This window comes from Camelus dromedarius, chromosome 15, assembly GCF_036321535.1.
Source record: "Camelus dromedarius isolate mCamDro1 chromosome 15, mCamDro1.pat, whole genome shotgun sequence".
Lineage (NCBI taxonomy): Eukaryota > Metazoa > Chordata > Mammalia > Artiodactyla > Camelidae > Camelus > Camelus dromedarius.
In genome coordinates, this window is record NC_087450.1 from 41,251,167 (window position 1) to 41,273,950 (window position 22,784).

The 22,784-nt window shown below is 32.5% G+C and overlaps 1 protein-coding gene across 10 annotated transcripts in view; it reads right to left on the reverse strand.

The window, feature by feature from the left end:
* The window catches only part of BIRC6 (baculoviral IAP repeat containing 6), a 197,841-nt gene that overhangs the window by 19,109 nt on the left and 155,948 nt on the right, over positions 1-22,784 (reverse strand). For 9 of the 10 annotated variants that reach the window (XM_064494613.1, XM_064494617.1, XM_064494610.1 and 6 more), the window contains 2 exons: positions 14,994-15,204; positions 330-475 (listed from right to left, as the gene is read on the reverse strand). In XM_064494613.1, coding sequence (XP_064350683.1) covers positions 330-475; positions 14,994-15,204 — 357 coding nt within the window. Of the gene's footprint in view, positions 1-329; positions 476-3,185; positions 3,359-14,993; positions 15,205-22,784 lie in introns of those variants that run through there. The other variant, XR_010384233.1, reaches the window with a different exon arrangement.

Here is a 22,784-nt window from a genome sequence, read left to right on the forward strand (position 1 = left end):
TTTAACTAAATTCTTACACAGTCTTACTGTGCTATTTTCTAATAAAATTGCATTTTTCAATTTCATGACTTTGATGGAAAGAAAAGAAATTTTTGGTGCATGCTGTCGGCTGACTAAATTTAGTCTTGGTAATCATACAAAGTAGAGATTAATATTTTAAAATTAGAGACTATTCACAATTAGCTTGAAAACCTGACACAGAGCAGAATCTTTACATAAATAACTTGCTTGAAAAAAATTAACACAGAGGGATGAGAAGGCAGTTTTCAGTAGTAAATGAAACATCTTTGTATCAAAAGAAAAGGAGCATAAAGGGAATAGTGTTATACCTTGATTTGCTTGCCGCAAACTGGTAGTGGCAGCATAAACGATCTCAGCAGTCTTCTGAATGTCTGGCACCAAAAGAGTAAGTCCTTCTGGTTCTTGATCAGATGCATCTGGTTTTACTCCTGTTTTAATATTTTCCCTTTTAGATCTGAAAAAGTTTTTTCAATATGAAAAGAAATGCAAGGAAAATTAAGATTTTAGTTTCGAAAAATAAATACTTTCATAAGTCAGTAACAGTGGTTAAAAATCAGTATGATAGTGTGCATTTCTTTTGACATACACACGATATATACCAAAAGTAGTTTAAGTTAGATGCATTGTTGCTTGTGAAGCCAGGGATAATGCCTACAACAATAAACTGAGTTTTGGGTAGGTTTTTTCTTCATATGCAAAAGTAGACAAGAGATAAACACTATAGAAATGTCACACTGTAAAAAAAGCCAGATACCTGGTATGTCCTTGGATCCACACCTTTAAAAACACACTTATATAGTTTAAGTACCTAGCAGTAGAGAAATCACTTCCATATGTAAAAGTGACAGCTGTCTATTCCCTGCCTCCTAAGACCTAGGAATCAAAGATCCACAGGTAGTTTTTAATTTTAATATTGTATGTATTTCACTCAAAATATTTTAATTTACAAGGGAAAAAAAAGAAATATTCCAGAGTAAAGTGCAGATTCACTACTTAATACAATGTACTTCTATACACCGAACCTTTACTTAAACACTAAGTTTTAGGGCATAATCATTTTAAAGATATTCTTCTGTCATTCCCTATTCAGGGTCTAAAATATACTCAGACATATCAAACTGTGTTTCAGTGTATAAGGCATGAGAATGTTTAACTTTTCTAGATGAATGTGGTACTTCTACTGTATTTGTAATTTTATTACAAGATAATAAAAATAACTAAATATCAGAATCCTTTTTTCTATTTCAACTCTCAGTACATTTTCTCATATAATAATTATACTACTGCTTAGATACTAAAAATCAACATCTTTGTTAATTCATTAAATAGACAATTTAAAACAAACTGAAACCACACATAAATAAAGGTGTTTAAAATGTTTACGCTAAGGTATAATCTAAACTATTTATCTTTTTTTTTCTAGTTTGTGCATCTACTAACAAAAAGTCTGGGCTATTATATTAAAATAACATTTCACGAAGTGGGCATGGAGCCTTAGAGAACTATAAAAAGACTAACAGAAGGTAGAATGTCCTTAACAAAATAATACTATTATGTCCAAATAAACTGTTCTGTATCACAAAGACAAATATCTGCTCAGAAGCAATTCAATGCTTAACTTTGGGTAGACCCAAGAGGTAAATTAAGAAGAGCCACTCAGGGGGATAACAAGGGTAAATGGTTTTAGTGTTATGCATGACTTCTGAATGTGTTTCAATGTGTGAAAAACTAGTACCTACAGATATTTTTAACTATAAAGTATATACTACCTCACCAGGCAAGATGATTTAACTTAGGAGCCAGCATGTGTCCCTGGGTTACTGCCTTTTCTCCTATGCTCCCTTATCTTCCCTGAGGTACACAGAAGTCCCAGAGAACACATGTCTAACTTTCCTTTGCTACTCAGGAACCACTTGGTAGATATTATACTGTATATATCATTTTAGTTATCAACTTCTATGTGTGAACGTGTAAATGAACATACTTTATATATGTAAGTAAGGAGAATATAGGGAATGAATGTTTTAAGACTTAAATAAACATTTTGCTGCTAGAATCAAATAAGATATTGCATCTTTTATAACTATAAAAAAAGTTGAGACTATAGTTTAATGGTGAGTCTGACAATTTTTTAAATAAAGATATGATTCTGCTAGATAAGCTCAAACAGGTTTTCAACTTCTGCATTAACCAATAGCTATTCACAAATCAGTGTCAAACACTTACAATCAAGGAAAGTGCATAAGCTGATTGACGGTACACCATATGAATTTATAAGATTCAATCACCAATTGTAAATGATTCTCTTTTGGGGGCTTAAAAAAATTCTTAAGTAATAGGGCCACTGAACCATAAAAGGAAAACAATGTTAAGTACTTTGAGAAAACAAAAGAGTTATGGTTACAGCTATAATAAAATAAAGATGGTTTCCTAAATCTATTATCAGTCAGCTGATCCCTTATACTCTCAATAAAGATTTCACTTAAAGAAATACATCTTGCCAAGCAGAGAAGGAAGATAACAGGAGTGAAGCTCATTTTTCCAGAATCAGGGTATTTTCTCCTTGAAGAAACAAGAACCTCTGGCATGGAGAGTAAACTGCATCAATGCAATTTAGAGCAAGTTACCCTCAGAAAACTACTGATTCTAAATTTCAAGCCCTATTCATGAATACCAATATCCTAATTTCAGTTTTTAAAAGATGATTAGTAGGAGAAATCTCTATTATTAAAATAGTGGAATCAGTTAAGATGAAAAAAATTTTATTTTGACTTCAAAATCTTAAAAATGTTTAAAAATAGTGTAAAATTCCACAGGTTTAAAAATATTATTTTTTACACCAAATGCATAAAAGATATGGTCATATATATCTCACACTGAAGACAATGGTTGAATCATAAAACAGACTTAATTAGACCTTTACACCAGGTTCTAATGAGAAATCTTCAGGTGGATAGTATTCGTGACAAAAACAAACAGGAGAAAAAGGAATAATCTCCAAAAGAGATTACTTCAAATATATGAAGAACACACACTACCTGCCTAATGATGACTAAAACTAGTCATTGTCTGACATTAAACTACAGCCAATAGTCTCTTTTCTATAAAAATTGCAGGTTACTGTAAACCCATATGTAGGCCCAGCTCATGAAAAAAGGCCATACCTTAGCTCACATCCTGAAGTCTGTGTGAAAAGCTATTTGAGTTCAAGGCACCTAGCTGGAAGTAGGTCTCTGAGACTGACAATGGATCCAACATGGTAAAAGCAATCAGCGACGGCCGCTACCATGGTATCCGCTGCTTTGTGCATACGTTGAATCTGGTTGTGATCACTGCCCTGAAGAAATACGAGGAATCAACTGAAGTTTCTACTATTGCACAGAATTATCTGCAAACATTTTCCACTATGCTGTGAATTCCAACTAAACAGCTAATAAATTAAGCAAATTTTGGCTCTGTGACATATAATCTGAACTAGGATGTGAGCAGAATGGGCAAATCTTTCTTGTGTAAACAAAAAGAGAAAAACCCATAACTCAAAATTCAGTTATACTGAATTGCCTCTGCTAATACTATCACCCAAATTAGGTTGATATTTGTAAGGCTAACTACAAAATATCAGAACTATGTTCTTTTATAACCTATAAACTGAAAATAGCTCAATGTAGCTATTTCTTGGTTGAACATTACAAAAGACCACATCAATCCCCTGAACTTCTAATTCTAAAGGAAAACTATCACACCGTTGAAATAAATATTTAAAACACAGTGAGATGTTGAAGAAGTAATCAGGAGACCACAATGCTGAAACGTCCAGATTCAGAAATAATAAGAATTAGCATCTTAGAGAAAGATTCTAAAACTCTAAGAGAATGAAACTTCTACATTAACCTATAAAACAATGTGTCATACCACACTCCACAGTTCTAGAGCTCTTTGCCAGGAATTACAGTTCAAAAAAATTAAAAGTAAGTAGAAAGATTTTTTTTTAATTATTACTGTGGAGAATTATTTGCTTCTAATGTCTACAGAAAATATGAAAATTCTTGAAATGCATCACTACACAGGGCGAAGACCTTTATAAGATGAGTGTTTTCCATGATTACTTTAAAGCTTAGTTTTTAACTCTAGATTCTTTCTTGTTTTTATTTAAACTCTTTCCAAAAGGAAGTATGAATTTTAGTTTTTAGTATAATTTAAGTGAAAGTTGAAAATAAAATCTTCTTTGTCTTGGGAAGCAAAAATAAGCAATATGAGAGAAGGGAATATTCAAAACAGCGGTCTTAGAAGCCTTTGAAAATAAGAAAAATCTCGATTTCTAGATTAGATAAAAATATAACAATTTTTAGGTCAGATTAAATATTACAGGATAAATAAAGGTGCTGTGTGCTGTTGTGGAATGGGTTGCCAAAAGTAATATGCTTCACCAAGAGCCACTTCAGCTGAGGCAAAGAAGAGATACTAAAATAAATGTTGGTATTGCTGTCTCCATCACCAAGTAAAAAGCTGATCGATCAACCACTGAACTTGGTCAAGGTCAACAAAAAAGGAAACTTAAAAAAGAATATATGGCTACAATAAATGCTTCTTGGCTAAAAAATTAGGTCTTTTTCATTTCGTACATTTGAGAGGCAGAGGTAAAAAGAAGACATAGGAAATGTTTTTCCAATGAAAACAAAATGAGAACTGGAACTGAAACCTACAGGAACTTTAAAGAAGTTAAAATAAGAAAGTTTGACACAAGATATGTCTTTTAAGAAGCAGATCAACTAAACTTATTGCTTAGTTAGATAAAAAGGAATTGGGTAATTTCTACAAGAGAATTCAGTTATTTTATAATATGAACTTCGCACTAGAAGACACTTTGAGATAGCTAAGGGAAACAGCAATCAAGGATGCTTACTTTAATGATGTTAAAGAGAAGTTCAAAGTGAAAGAACACCTTACACTTAACGTAGCCATTTGTGTCATGTCCTCATTGGCAATTAAGATTATTTGATTGTAAGTCCCTCTTTCAAAATTTTGGTGGAATTATCAAATACTAAATATACAAAACACGATTATTTGCCTACTGGAGTCCAGAAGGCGAAGTCTGCACAGAAGATTAAGGACAAAATATCTGCCTTTGCTCCTATTCCAAGGAAGCTATGAAGTGTCACACTTACTCAAAAGTGAAACCAAACTACTATGGCTATACTTTGACTTCATGTTGACATAACACAGGTTGGAATGGCCAGCAGATGAATTTCACCAAGAATGGTATTTAAAAGCTGAAGGGGGTAGGGGAGGGTGTAGCTCAATGGTAGAGCACATGCTTAGCATGCATGAGGTCCTGGGTTCAATCCCCAGTATCTCCATTAAAAAATAATAATAATAATAACAAATAAATAAATAGACCTAATGACTCCCATAAACAAACAAACAAACAAATAAGTAAGTAAGTAAGTAAGTAAGTAAGTAAGTAAATAAATAAATAAATAAATAGCTGAAGGGGTCACATCTTCTCACTGTGATTATTTTGTGGGAAGAAAATGAACTTTCACATTAGATAATTAAATTCCAATTCAAGCAGAATATATATATATATATATATAAAAGTTTAAAGTATTATGTTACCTATGCCACAAATCCCTTTACTAATAGAGACAACAGAAATGCTTTTGAGTTCTTTCTTTTATTAAGAATCTAAAATAAACTGTTCATCAATAACTGGTCATAAGTAGGGGGAGTATTTTGCTTATTATTTAAATATCTAATATTGCTATACAAACTCTTGAAAAGAAAAAATAATTTTATTTCCAACACACTGCCCCAATCTCTGCAAGTAGATACCAGATCAGCTTGAAAAAACAGTAGAAGAAAAATACACATCAAAAAGTAAGACATTTTCAGAGGAATGCTTTTTATTAATTCTTCTGAGCAAGGAAAACATCAAATGGGTAAAGCTGACGTATTCTTCACTTGAGTGATAATTATGTAAGTGCCACCAGCTCACGTTCTACAGTTTAACTTACTTAGTGTAATAATCCAGTAATTATTTCTTAGGCACAACTTGAATGTTGTGCATATCTAATGAAACATGCTGCCTTTTAACATCTTATCATAGTGCTAACTTAAAAATTCTTCAGGGGAATTAAAAAAGATGAGCAAAAGAAAACATCAGAAAAATTCTGTAGAATCTTCATTATTGTATATACTTTAACTATCAGAAGCAAATCTTTCAATTAAAAAATTTTACTTGTCAACATTTAAAATATTTTTAATGTATCCTAAATTTCCAAAGGCAAATAAGAGAAAAGTACACCTCCCCAACTTCTAATTATTCACTGATGCATAAATTGAATTGTTCTTTGGATGGTTAACTTGATAAATAAATATACTTGATTGGGACATTAGATTTTAGATCTTATAGCTCTGCCACTAAACATCAGAGAACCTGGAATAGATCACAGTATTTATGGACTTCGTTTTCCTCATTTATAAAAAGGTGGTTCTGAACTATCTGAACTCTAAAGAGAATCTCTTGCAGGTTTAAAAACCAACTGATAACATGGGACAGGTTACTTACTGTGATATGCCCAGAAAGATAGGTTATAAACTAAATCTTACTATGCAAGAGACTTCAAATTCAGCAATTAAGATTGCTTGAGGTTTTGTCAGAGATAAAGATAGTGGGAACTGTCCTGAAACATTAAGCTCATCTAATGTAATCTGATAAGGAACAAATAATCATTTTATATTGGTATGTTATGCTACTGAGGTAGAAGTATTAAGTCAATTTTTAATTTGTATGAGTTTTTGTTCATCACTTAAATAATAGAATAAGCAGCATTTTGGCACTTTAAGTGTTTTTCAGGAACCAGCTAAGGCTCAAGTCTAGCCTTTACACAAGCATGAAACCTAAGTGATCACTGAACAATTTTGAGCAATGGTGTATAAAAATAGAAGTATCTGGGCTTTGGGTCAATTAACTTGTTTTTCTTCATAAATATTGTTTGTGATAATGAACATCACAGGCGTCAGGGGACTGGGGAGCTAAATCTAAGATTTATTAACTATTAGTAAGTTTTTAAATGTTAAACTCTAAGCAATAGTTTCATTCTTTGGCAAACAAGAATATTTTCTTGTCTACCACACAGAGCAGGAAAAACTAGTAACAGACACCTGAGAACTTTTGAAATTGTGTATCCGACATAAAAGTTAGGTTATAGTATTACTTCCATGTATTTTTAATATAAATCTATACGCTATTATATATTTATTGTAAGTTACTCACAATTTAAAGCAGTCTGGCTTACTCTCCAGACACAAAAAGAGAAATCAATAAAAGCATAGAGGCTGGAACATAAACACTATACTAATCAAAATTATTCAAATTGGCAAAACAAAAGGAATTCAGGAAATACTTCAGTCTTCTATGTGCCTAAGTCATTATTCTGACAGTTACAAAAATTCATTTTCACCAGATTTTGATTTCTCATAATCAGTATAAAATTAAGTGGTAGTGACCTTGGACTAATGCATCAGTAAAAATCTCATCACAGGCTGTCTCTGGTACGTATCTAACACTGGCTGCTTACACCTTTAAACACCCTTTACCTCCTACTTTTCATATCATGCTCTCATTCTGGCATGCGTTCCCTCTCTACCCCTCTCTTTTGGCCTCTAGGCAACTATTTCTTCCACAGCTTGTAGATCTAAAAATTAAAACTACTAAACACAAATTATAAAACTAAAGAAAAAATCAGGTATTAAGACTTTTTGGGTAAATTTTTAATTTGGATAAATTTTTTTCTATGTTAGGGAAGAAAGAAAAGTGTTAAAATTGCTACACTGAGGGCACCTGAAAAATAAAACATTTATGGTAACAGAAGTTTTCAAACACTAGGCATTGAGTGAATTCTACTTATCCTTTGTGGATAAATATTAAACTATTTGTTCTTCCTAAGTGCCTATTACAGCAGGAGACAGGCAAAAGAAATAAGAACATTTAATTATCTTGGAATTCCTTTGATTTTTCTATTGAAGTGACTACTAAAGTGGCTTTTTAAATAATTTCTCTGAAATAAAGTAAATGAACTACTTAGTATTATTGTGGCAAACAAAGTTAAACAGAACCAATACTTCAGTCAACCATTTCTCCATTTTTGTTCAAATTTTCAATTGAACAATAAAAAAATACAAAATTTCCTTATGATGGCATCCTGAAATGTTCCAATTCTGTTTAGATTTTAAGCAACAGATGATGACAGAAAATGGCCTTAAGTGATAAATACATTTAACCTTATAGGTACAGTTAAGGTATGTTTTTAAAATGGCGTAAAACCAGTATATGTTTTTGCTACAAAACATGTCATATATTTAGAAAAAATTAATTTCTGAAAAAAATCCTCATAATTAATTACCTTTAATCTTGCCTGTTTCAGAAAAAAGTTGGAAAGTGTTGAACATAAAAATTATCTATTTTTAAGTAATACACTTTGGCCTAGTCCTCTGTGCTTCCTAAAGGAATGTTATTCCTGATTTATCTTAACATAAATGCTTACTAATACTCAGCCAACACCAGTATCAATCAGTTTACTTATGTTAACCATTAGATTCAAATTCACTCTCAGCAGTTAATACAAATTGTGAATCTTGAAAGGACTTATTAGAAGAAGTGGTAGATAATAAAAATACAGAATCAGGAGTAAAAGAATATTAAAATAGTATTATCTTTAGGAAATTCTTAATGCAATTTGTACAGTAAATATTTAACGGCTTTTTAAAGGCAGCCTAAATCATAATAAATCACTCCTAGTTGTCACCCTGCCATATCAACAGTTAATCTGGCCAAGAAAGCAGATGATAAATGAGAAGTATATTCATTCCTTGAATACTGCTCTGGTTTACACTAATACCAATCCCAGCAGAGTACTATAATTATCAGTCACCAAACTAATCCTCGCCCCTAACAGATAATCATTCTGTTAAGGTATAATTATAATTGAAGAAATCTGAAACATGCCTTAGAGTCTATTATTTCAAAAGTTAAAATTCAGGGTCACTGTCTCTCTTGCCTTCTGAGAACGCCCGCACTCTGTCTATGGAGTGTGTATCTACTTTTACTTTAAACACCCTGCACCTCTCAGCTTCTCTCCCTCTCACCTTTCTGAGATGGCCCATATTCTGCCTACACAGTATGTATCTCCTAAGCCTTTTCCCATTTTTCCCTTCTGAGTGAGATGGACCCCACTCTCTGTGAAGTGTGTCTCTCTCTAAATAAACTTGCTTTCACTTTAAGAAAAAAGGCTAAAATTCAGAGGCTACTTTTCAGATATCTGTATGTCTATTGATATATACATGCATATATAATTATATTTCATGTATTATTATAATATACCAGCAAAAACTCTTAATTATAGAACTGACAGGCATAAAAGGCATTCCCATTGTGTTGTGCCACTGTGCCAACTCAAGTTCCTCCTATAAGCAGTCATTCTTACTGAAGCCTTTGGATGTGTAAAAAGTTTAGTATTATGGCTGCAATATTGATTCTACCAAGTCATCTCCTCAGCATATTGCCTAAAAGGGGGTATGGTGTAGAAGGCAACCCAACTAATACATCGTCAATCCATCCTTCACCCAAGAGTTACCTGAGTTATCCTTTATTAAAATACAATGCCCCCTTGAAAGGCAAAAGGGTCATTTCCTTCTTTATATAAGTCTGTCTTGAAAAGGGCAAAATTCTGGAACAGTAGGACACACCTAGTTATAAGGTGCTTTGCTGGACAGGGATCAAAAGAGGACACTAGGTATCTTGCTGAGCAGGGAAGTGAAAAGTAAAAAGGAAGAGAAGAATGTTAAGGTAAAAACCAGCTACTTTTTGTAAAACTCTTAAGGTGAGGATGAGAACCAAAACGCCACTCTAACCTGTGGCCACATTTAAAAACAAAAGCTAGGTTATTTATGGCAAATGACACTGGTTCTTCTGATATGGTAATAATTTGAAATTTCCTCTTTACATAAAATGTTTGGTTAAAAAAAAATCTAAAGAGAGATTCTTACAATAGCATAGGTGGTATAAGATTTGAAAGTCCTTCCTCTTAAGAATCTCATGCCAAGACTCTGCACACTGACAAAGAATTTCTACCAAGAAAAATTTCCTTCAGTTTTCAACCATGAAAATGGTTTGACTTATCTGATCAGATTAATAAAAATCCTCTTATTACCTGAGGACTCTATTTTTAGAGTTAGATGAATTCTAAAATAACAGACAAAAAGCTCCAGAAAAATTATATCTAAAGCCTACTTACCATCATATAAATTTTCCACATCTATAATTCTAGCTGGATGACAGCTTTAAGAAATAGCAGAAGAATGTATGAATGTGCATGTAGTCTCACCCTGCCATTCCTGAACCTTAACATTAAGAGACTTTAGATTCTCTACTAATGATTCTGAGCCTCTGTCAAGCCAATAAATGATTGTTTCCTGTCTAACTGGGTCACTTAAATAACCTGGTAAGATCAGTACTGGAAAACTTCCACGTGGGATTACAGACTTCAGATTCTTATGTTATCAAAAGAAACCATGCTCCCAGAACCATTCACCCAATAGCACTTGCCGTTTATTGAAGGAGATTCCTAGGGATAAATTTGCAGTCGCCAATATTAATACATAGGCAGAATAATGTAGTTAATAAATAATTTAAAGCCTGAGTTATATTATTGATTTTTTAAAGTCAAACATCTAGAACATAGAAAGTATTTCTACTCATGAACTAACTTTCCAGTAAATCCATAATATTAGTGCAAGAATGCTAATGGACACAAATCCTCAGTCCCCACGAATGGCAGAATGGGGAGAGGACACAAATAGCTCGAATGTCAAGATGGAAAGGATGAAAATCTCTTCCATGGCAGTTTAGTCTAACTTCCATCCCAACTATTCAGCTATACTGCAAGATAATCTTTTTTACAATGCAAATCTAATTAGAGCCCTGCTGAACTCCTTCCAATAGCTCTTCACCATATTTAAGTGCAAGGAACTATGAAGTTCTTCGAGCACTTGCTTTCTTCTCTAGCCTCATTTCCCACCTCTATCTCCTACCCACAGGATACCCAGGCACACCAAACTTCTTTAGATTTCCCTGAATACATGATGCTTTCTTCCACTGCTAACATTATTCTCGCAGCCTGGTATACCAGCCCCCGTCCCTCTTCATTTAGTCAATTTCTACTTATTCTTTGGGCTTCCAAATCTGGGTTGATCCTCCAGTAATGTCTTATACTTCCAATACACCATGTACTGTGTTATTAAAACTGTCTAGTTACTGTTTCCCCATTTATCTGTCAGTCCCTTCGAAAAAAGACCTTTCTTGTTATGCTCTCATGAACATTCTATAAACATTTGTTAAACGAACAAATCAGTGATGTTCTTGTGACCAGGCCAGATCTTATCTATCGAAATATAATCACAATTTTCTAAAGCACAAATTAGATAAAAGCAAAGTAAACAATCTGCCTTTTCACCTTAATGATATTTTTCTATTTCCTCTTATAGAAGATTTCAGACTTGGGGGGAAGAGTCAGCTAACCTATACAGTCTCCATCATTTTTTGAATTCTGAGATCAAAACTAGTTGGGTTTAGGCGTTGTCTTCAAGAGAGGATAATCTCAATTAGGTTATTCCTACTAGTAAAAAGTAAACTACCTTTTTGTACTTGGGCAAAACATTTTATCCTTCCTTTCATCCACAAAAGATAAAAGTTTTAAGTATAACATATACAGAAGAAATAACTTCAATGAAAATCATTATATGTAACAATAATTATCATCTAAAGACTGCAAATTACAGAGAACCTATTTTTCTTTATCTAAGATGACCAAAGAGTACTATGTTAAAATTTCATTTGAAGGGAAAAAAAATTACATGCCTTTTGTATGTGCTTGGTTTAAAAAAAGTACAAGTGAGAAATAAAAGAAAAAAACAAAGTAATACAATAAGATATATAAACATAATTAGTAAACTAATATTCGCTCTGTCTCACCAGAAAGAAGGAAAGAAAGAAAGTAGAAAGCAAGAAAGAAAGCCAGCCAGCCAGCCAGCCAGCCAGCAAGCCCCCAGGGCCTCCTATTTCTTACTGAGAAAAAAAAAGACAGAAATAATGTAAAAATGTTTTGAGCTGTGGTACACCTACACAGTAATTTTAAAGCCGTAACTCCAAAGCTTGATGAAGCACTAAAATATATCCTAAAAGTGATATATAAACAGAATGTATTTGCCTTGACCATTCTCTTCTTAGAGTATCCTGGGTTTTTGATTTTTTGGGGGGATGAGGCAGACAGGTAGGGGGGTGGGGAGGAGGCGGAAGCTCTGCACTTTGACACTGTTAAAACTGAATTTAGGCCAACTTCTGTGGGTTAAGACTTTATAAGAAATTGGACTATACTCTTCACTTTATTCTAATGAAAATATGAAAAGAAATACATCTTAAGTTTTAAAAGGCTGGAAAAGAAAAGATTTTACCCTCTCTCTGTGAAGTGGAAAGTGAATTCTCAAGATGCCAAACTTTCAAATGAAAGCAGGGGTGTTATAACATATATGTTTCTCTGGCTTCTTTTTTTAATAGAGGCTATAGATATCACGAGGGATTTCAACCATGATGCATATTCAAACCCTAATACAAAATTCTCTACGAGTGTTTCTTTTTTTTAAATTGAAGTTAAGTATAGTCAGTTTACAATGTTGTGTCATTTCTGGTTCTATGAGCATTTCCTGATCAGTAAAATAGTTTTTTAAAATAGTTACTGCACAGGGTCACTGTAAAGATAAAATAACAAATGAAATGAGCTCTGTGCATTGTCAATATGATCTTTACATGCATGTTTTACTGGTACAGAACTTAGAAGTCTGAAGTGTCATTTTTCCCTTACTGAAAGAAGGAAAGAATTTGAAGAATATTTTTTTCCAGGTAACCAACTAGAAAAATAAAGAGCTCCAGTTAAACAAAATTTGGTTATCCTCTAACTGCAATTAAGTTTTTGTAGTGAATCACTCATTAACTAATACATTTCATGCAGTTTACTTAAAAAAATTTTTACTGCATGCTATGTGAAAAGGAAATACATTAAATTAATAAAAGCAATGAAAAAGGTACTCTAGGTGTACAAATTCCAATTACTGCAATAAGCATCTTCTATAATTACCTTAGCACTCAGTACACTGTAACTCCATTTTTGCAGGATCCAATAGAAATTATGGGATAAGGAAATACATAGTTTAAAGAAAGTTATTCTTACTTTAATGGTTTTATTCTCACATTTATAACACAGCAAATTTATAATATTTTTAACCAAAGCAATAATAATTACATTCCAAATCTTTGCACAATTTTTCATCTAAGAAATAAAATACTACTGGAAAAACCACTCAAGGTTTCATAAATTCTTAATTTTTAGTTGTAAATGAGTATAATACATCTTAAAACAGAGAAATATAAGATACAGAAACACAAGAGTAAATTGCCCCTAAAAACACACAAGGGCAATTTCAAAGCTCTGTGTAATCTGCATTATTAATTGCTTTGTCAAAAAATATATGTTTATTGTGCCGGAGTAAGGAACACAGAAGGCCAGGGCAGAGAATGGGAAGTTCAATTAGACACGTCTCAATGAGACATTAACTCAATTAGAAAATCAGGTCTTCAGTTCAATTATGATACCACACTCTTTTTATACAATTATGTTAAAGCTGCTTAGATTACTAGTTAGAAAGACTTTTGCCACAAAGGATGGGACCAAATATAATATTATTTTCTTCTCTACAACAGAAGTCTCACACTATCAAAGAAAATATACCTTTACATTTTCCTTCCCTAGTAACAGTATGACCCTATAGCTTTTTATATTGCTACCAAGTGGCTCTTCTTTAATCTCTTCTCTAATTTGTGATTCTTACTGCCTGTCAGTGAGCCACTAGTTTTTAAAGTGATAATGATAGTACAATAAGCTAACAGAGTCATGATAATCTGACAAGTTGGTTTCTCTCTGAAAAATAAAGACTGCCAAACACCGTTTCTCTAATGACCAATTCTCTGCCATCATTTGATGTATACTACATTTCCCAAATTTTAGGTTCTTAAAAAGTAAGTGAGAACAGGTAGAACAAATATATGGCAAAAATGGTAAAGAAGATTAATTCAATCAAAAAGACCACTGACAAAGGAATATACTTCCTCTGGCCTAATACTGATGTTTATAGAAGCATCATCTTTAAGTAAAACTGACACCACTGAATGGACTCTGCTAAGAGACTGGAAAAAGTTACCAGGAAAACGTTATTTAAAAAAGAGTTCTTGATAACAAAACTCACCATCTGACTTCTAGTGAGGTATAAACTTAAATCAGAGATTCATTTAAAAACTCAATTTCCCAAGAAGATAAATACTAACTTTATTATAACTCTAACAAATACTGAATCCTCTGACTTCTAAAATCCATTAATCCCACAGTTCTACTTCTATGAATCTACTCTGCAGAGACTTCTACAAGTTCCGAAAGATGTATGTCTGAGGTTATTATAAATCAGAAATAACTCAAATGTCCACTAATAGATGGTTAAGTAAAATACAGCATCTATACACAATGCATACTCAGAAGTATTAAGAATATCAGCAATATGAACTTAATGACAGTGAAGATATAGTTGATCTCAATATTGAATAAAACTAGGATCTATCTGTGTAATTGTGATAGCATTTAAGAAAAACTATATCTATAGCTATAAGATCACAGAGGGAGCTGTCTGATAAGCCACTGTGAATAAACATTTCTGACTGTAGGATTTGGTAGGTACTTTTTTCTCTGTAGTTTTATTTATTACCTGTGCATATGTGTGTTTAATTAGCATGTATCATTTTAAAAAACCACAAAGCTATTAAAAAAAGATCGTTACAGCCAAGGTCAAGAGAAATGAACAAAGTCTAGTACCTTAAACGGTTGGTGTAGGTATCAACACAGGTCTTCATTTTGGCTAATAATGTACCAACAGAAGTTTGACACTCTGACTGTTCTTCTTCCTCTTCACCATTCTCTGTCGAAAGAGGCAACAATAGGGGCACCATGCACGTACAGGAAGCAATGGCCCGGAGCAATTCCAGCAGAGCTCGATAGAGTGGCACATGCCTTGCCATGTCGAGAACTACACAAAGGAAAGGGGAAAAGCATAAAATGAGCACATGCGCAATATGAAAGTAAATCCACAGCAGTGAAGCTTCTACTTGGATCTTAATATTATTAATTGGTTAGTTGGTAAATGGGCTTATGTTAATGTTAGTGAAGGACCAATATGAAAAGTATATAGGCACTTTCAGGGAACAAAAAAATGAATAAGGCATAGAATTGGGGAGATAATAAGAAATGTAATTAAGTACCATTTAGGTATATCACACATAAAAATGGTTAAGTAGTCCAGATAATCCATTATGGCAGTAAGTATATTTATCAGTATGATGTAAAAATATATTTTAAAAATTAAATTGAAATGAAGCCATTGTATCTTAGGTAAAACAAAATATGACCACAGTTTATCAGAAGTATAATTCAACAAATCAATTTGTTAGGAAAAAAAAAGTTGACAATGCTATCTTTCAATTATCAGCTATAAGTCAAATGAATTTTCTTTCTTAATACATGTTACATGCATCTAAGAATGGATATCCTACTCTAAGAACATGTATTGCTTCTAAAGCTTTTATAAGTTGCTTTGTTAGGTTTTGCGGCTTTCACCCAACTGGAATTTACTTTTGTGAATTATGTGAAATAAGGACCTAATACCTGGACAGCACAGACATAGAACATTTCCACCACAGCAAAAAATTCTCATGGACAGTGCCATCAAGAGATAATTCCTTATACACACAAACCACGGGAAGTATGTAGATACTGGCTCTAACCAAACATATGAGTCTTTCTCTAGGTGTTGGAGGTGTCACAGAGCCACCATAGCTATACTTAAAAGAAACAATCTCTAGACTATATTCAGAACAGTATAAATATTTTATTTCAAGTTTATTTCAAAACAAGGGATACACATATGTACTAGGTATACTTGCATAGACATAGAATATTAAGAATATTTACCATAAACCTAGTAAAGGTAGTTTCAAGTAGAAAAAGGACCAGGGTTGGCGGGACAATGTTAGAGTGAATTAATTGTCATCATGTACCTGTTTGAACTGTTTTGCAATGGTTTATCAGAGTACAGGCATGCCATAAATATTTTATTGACAATATAAGATAATTCAGTAATTACTAGATCACAGTAAGTTGATAACACATAGATGAGATTTAAAGAACTTAAGATAAAGGCACATACACAAAAGGAATTAAGCTATGATCTTAAGCGAGTTAGAAAAAGCAACAAATTATATGTTATCATATATTCTTTCTAGTTAAAATCTTGTTTTCGGAAAGGGGGGTTACTTATTTATTTATTTTTAGAGAAGGTACTGGTGAATGAACCCAAGACCTCATGTATGCCAAGCATGCGCTCTATCATTTGAGCTTTACCATCCCTCCTCTAGTTAAAATTTTAAAAAGTATTCTGACCTCTGTAAAAAAGGAAATTACTTAATTTTTTTAAACATTTTTATTGAGTTATAGTCATTTTACAATGTGTCAATTTCCAATGTAGAGCACAATTTTTCAGTTATACATGAACATACATATATTCATTGTCACAGTTTTTTTTGCTGTGAGCTACAACAAGATCTTGTATATATTTCCCTGTGCTATACAGTATAATCTTGTTTATCTATTCTACATATGCCTGTCAGGATCTACAAATTTCAAACTCCCAGTCTGTCCCTTCCCACTCCCCTCCCCCTTGATACAATAAACCTCCTAGAAGAAAACATAGGCAAAACATTATCTCACATACATCTCAAAAATGTTCTCCTAGGGCAGTCTACCCAATAGAAATAAAAGCAAGAATACACAAATGGGACCTAATTAAAATTACAAGCTTCTGCACAGCAAAGGAAACCATAAGTAAAACAAAACGACAACCTACGGAATGGGAGAAAATTTTTGCAAATGAAACTGACAAAGGCTTGATCTCCAGAATACATAAGCAGCTCATACAACTTAGTAAGAAAAAAAACAAACAACCCAATCCAAAAATGGGCAGAAGACCTAAACAAGCAATTCTCCAAGGAAGAAATGCAAATGATCAATAGGCACATGAAAAAATGCTCAATATTACTAATTATCAGAGAAATGCAAATCAAAACTACAAGGAGGTAGGTATCACCTCACACCAGTCAGAATGGCATCATTAAAAAGTCCAGAAATGACAAATGCTGGAGAGGCTGTGGAGAAAAGGGAACCCTCCTACACTGCTGGTGGGAATGCAGTTTGGTGCAGCCACTGTGGAAAACAGAATGGAGATTCCTCAAAAGACTAGGAATAGACTTACCATATGACCCAGGAATCCCACTCCTGGGCATATATCCAGAAGGAATCCTACTTCAAAATGACACCTGCACCCCAATGTTCATAGCAGCACTATTTACAATAGCCAAGACACGGAAACAGCCTAAATGTCCATCAATGGATGACTGGATAAAGAAGATGTGGTGTATTTATACAATGGAATACTATTCAGCCATAAAAAGCAACAACATAACACCATTTGCAGCAACATGGATGTCCCTGGAGAATGTCATTCTAAGTGAAGTAAGCCAGAAAGAGAAAGAAAAATACTATATGAGATCGCTCATATGTGGAATTAAAAAAAAAAAAAAAAGAACATAAATACAAAACAAAAACAGACTCACAGACATAGAATACAAACTTGTGGTTGCCAAGGGGCTTGGGGGTAGGAAGGGATAGACTCGGATTTCAAAATTTGTAGATACTGACAAGCATATGCAGAATAGATAAACAAGATTATACTGTATAGCACAGGGAAATATATACAAGATCTTGCGCTAGCCCACAGTGAAAAAAAAAGTGACAATAAATCTATGTATGTTCATGTATAACTGAAAAATTGTGCTCTACACTGGAAATTGACACAACATTGTAAAATGATTATAACTCAATAAAAAAATGTAAAAAAAAAAAAAAAAAAAAAACCAGCCAAACCAAAAACCCTATGTCAATCATGATATTTAATGGTGAAAAGACTGAACACTTTTCTCGCAAACTGACAACTTCTGTAAGAACTAGATAGTGGAATTTTAAAAATTGTTTTAAAGAAAGTCATATAAATTGGAAAGAATAAATAAAATTGTCTTTAATGTTCATGACATGATTATCTATCTGTACAGAAATATCAAGGAATCCAGTACAACTACTAAGTGAGTTTCACAATGTAGGACATCAAGTGAATAAATAAAAATCAAGTGCACTGTTTATGTTTTAACAGTAAGAAAATGAAATTTTAAAAACAGTATCATTTACAATAGCATAAAAAATGAAACTGGGATAAATATGGTAAGTTCAAAACACTTAAAATAGAAACACAGCTGACAGACATTAAAGGAAATCTAAACAAACAGATACATAATGCCCATATATTAGAAGATCCAATATTGTTAATAAGCTAACTCTCTCTAAATTAATGAATAGATTGAATGTAATTTCAATCAAGTTCCAAATGGGCTTTTTGTTGGGAGTAGAAACTGACAAGATGACTCTAATATGTTTATGGAAATACAAAGGACCTAGAGAGTCAAAACAATTACAGCTGAATTTTATTTGCCATAAAATTACAAATTTTACAATTAATGCATCTTAAGAGTAAGTCAACTTTATACATATTAACTAGTCAAACGTTTGCCTTTTTGAAACTATCTAATAGGACAAAGGAACAAGAAAAAGAAAGAAACAAAAAAAATCTACAATGATACTTTGACTAATAAAATTCTGGGAGCAGAAATCAATGGGTAAAAACAGAACAAAAATACTTCATTAATCATGAAAAGTCTGTTTAGCTTAACAGCTATGACTGACAAAAATATGTGCAGAATTTCTCTTCATTCTAGCCCACACATAAATTACAAGGGCTTAAATGTATATATGTTGATGCCCCAACAGTCTTTCACTCTTCTCTCCATTTCTGCTAGAAATAGCTATTCTGTTTAAGTCCCAAATATTTTCATAATTTCATCTTCTTCCATTACCAATCTGTCTGTTCACATTTCTATATACACTCATAGTTACTAATGTTACTGATCACTATTCCTGGATGGCAGTACATGAGGTAATTTTATGTTAAAATTTATTTTTACTTTCTCCTTTGTGCTTTTAGGCATTGCTTAAGTTACTTATGGGGTGCATAAAATGATGTCCTAGGTTAGATTTGCTTTAAAATAACCTACTATGTGTATATATGTTTTGTGTTTGGAAAAAACTGGCTGACCAAGGATAGAAATGAAAAGCATGGCCATAAGTTTATCAGATGAAGCTGGTGATGGAGCTCACAGGGGGTTCATTATTTTCATTATACTACCATCACTAGTTTTACATATTTCAAACTTGTCCATAATAAAAGATTTTATTAAATGTCATGGTCACAAAAGATAAAGTTTGAGGAATGTCACAGAATGAAGGACGTGGAAAAGGTTACTAATGATACTAAGTGATACTAGATTAAATTCTGGACAAAAAGCAATTTTTTTCTTTGCTATAGAGGACAGAACTAGGACAACAGATGAAATATGAATGGTGTCTGTGGATTAATTAGATGGTTATATTCTATCAATTGTTTTTTTTTTCTGATTTTGATTACTGTATGTGGTTGTGTAGTAGACTGCCTTTGTGTTTTAGGAAATAAACCCTAATATATTAAAAACAATGTGATCACTACTAGTTTATCAATTGAAACATGTACCATACAAATGCAAGATGTGAGTAATGGGATACTATGAGTGAAAGAGAGGCAGGGTATATGGGATATATGTAATATCTGCTCAATTTTCTGTAAACCCAAAACTGCTTCTAAAAATATTTTTAAAATTAGTCTATTAATTAATTTTAAAATATTAGTGTATTAGTTTAAAAATAAACTATAAAAATATATTATTTTAGATAAGAATGTACATAATCCAAAACATGTTGGTTTTTAAAAAATAATTAAATGATTATGAAGTTACCAAGAACAACAAGAAAAACTACAAAATGAGAAGCTACCTCTCCATTGTAAGAATAAAGCTGAGGATAACTTAGCATGCTAAAATTCAGTACAGAATGCGGGGGGAGGGGGGAGAACAAGACAAACGTAGGGTTGATAATTTTAATATTTAAAATCTGGGGGGAAAAGTTAAAATCTGGAAATAAATGGGCACAGAGAGAATAAGACATCTCTTCAAAAATAAATGAAACATGGTACTTCTTTTCACTCTACTGATATTTATTTTATTCAACTAAGTTAGCAGTGAGAAGATTACTTAAGATTCCAACTGGGAATCTTTTTTATTCCTTCAATTTCTGGTGTACAGCATTATGTTTCAGTCACACATAAACATACATATGCTCACTTTCATAGTAAGTTACTATAAGATATTGATTATAGTGCCCTGTGCCAACTGAGAATCTTAAATTATGGAAAGAGAAGATATTCTCCTCATATCAGGGAGGGATGGAAGCAAAAGCTGTGGAGACAGGGTAAGAAGCAATGGACAATAAGGTTGAGAATAGTAAGAACAGTGTGAGACATAAAATTGTGGGTTTGATTTACAAAGAATTTTAAATAAATTTTATTACTATTATCATTTCTTACAACATGCATTTTAAACTTAAAATATGAAGTTTTTGTATATTTGTATCTTTCTTGACAACGATCAGTTACATAAACAAGTTCACTCATTTTAATGTCAAAATCTACCCAGATATTAACGCATTTGGCAATCTATGCTTATGTCTGGAAATTGGAACATGTTATTTATACCCGATTTTACTTATTCGTTTTTTTTTAAAAAAGACTTATTTCTGAATATTCCCAGAGAGGGAATCTGGGAAACTACGGGAAGAGCTAATTTATGCTCTCTTTTAAAGATATGCACTTTTAAACTAACATGTATGTGTGGTCAGTAAACAAAAGGAGTCAATAAGTGGTAACAAACTCTTAATGAATTACAAATGAGTACAAAACACAGGTGTTTCACTCCTGAATTCCCTGATTCTATTTTTTGCCATGCAGAGCTTCACCATAAAACCGTTAAGTGTCTTTTCCTAAAGCACACTTCATTGTTACTACAGGATTAAATGTGACCAGCCTGACAAAGAAGAGCGGAGGCACAACACTGTTATGCAACGCCACGTCTGCAAGGGTGGCTTGCAGCAACTTCTTCACTCAGTGAGTGCCAAGTGTGTGTTCAATGTTACTGCTTGCCACCAAGCAAGCAAAGTCACTATCCTTCAGATCCTCAGAGGTGCCTATCTGCTGAAATAGGCAATGAAATATGCTTGAAAATACCTTGGAATTATCATCACCAACTACAGATACAGGTGTGTGACACTACTATACTTATTCCAGTAAGAGAAATTACCTAATTTGAAAATAGTAACTAGTACTAGGTAAAAGAATAAAGTTCTCATTTTTCTGTATTTGAAATATTTCAGTGGGGAAAAGGATATTCAAATGGCTGAAAAGAAACAGAATAATTAACAGGTTGATCTGACAGGAAATTTATAAGAAATAATCATAAACATTAGCCATTTTGTTCCTGAAACACACAATTCAGCATGTATAAAAACTAAAAATAATTCTATAACAAAAATGGAACACGATTATTATTTGGCTTATTACTGACAGAAGCTGAAGAATCAATTTTTAGGAAACAGTCACAGTGAAATTTACCATGGATTACTAATGGAAAAGACCCACCCTTCTGGAGAATTGAAAAAATTTGCCATCTTTGATAAGAAGTTTGTCCAGGTTTTTAACTGTAAACAGAAGTTCTCCACGAAGAGAAAAGATTCATTCATAACTACTGTGGACTAAAGCAGGATATCTGATAATATTTTATTCCTGATGCAATGTAGGGTAAGGAACACTTCTCTTTTACTTATTTTAAAACTCAGACAATTATAGTAAATATTTTATACTAACTATAAATGGAGTATACCCTTTAAAATTGTGAATCACTATATCATACACCTGCAGTTTATATAATATTATACATCAACTATACTAAAAAAAAAAACTCACATATTTAGTAACAATTATTTTAGGCTAAAATAAGTGGTTATTATACATACATATCGGGCATGAACTGCAGCTCACATTAAATATGTTGGCTTAGTTAAATATATATAAAACATTTAAAAATATATTTATAACTACTATAGAACCAAAATGAATAAATGGCAGAATATAATGTCTTTTTATTATATTTTCTATTATTCTATCCAATTGTTAAAATTAGAATATCTGAAGTTCTACTAAAATGCATTCATTTTCTATCATTTTCTACCACCTGAACAGACTAAAATAGAACTGCACACTGAAAAATTATGCAACTAAACAAGTACAGTAGTTTATTCACTATTTCTCTATACAATTCAAAGATAACCCTTCCTAGCGATTTGTTTCACAATTAATTTTCTTTCTCTCTAGACCAAGAGATTTTCTGGGAAAATGGGTACTACTGTCATCATCATAGCAGGAGATGTAAAGAAGCAAGAAGAGAAAGAAGAAAAAGAAGAATCTGTCTTGACCATGTTAGGCATCATTGGCATAATACTTAACCTCTTGGTAATTGTTTTTGTGTA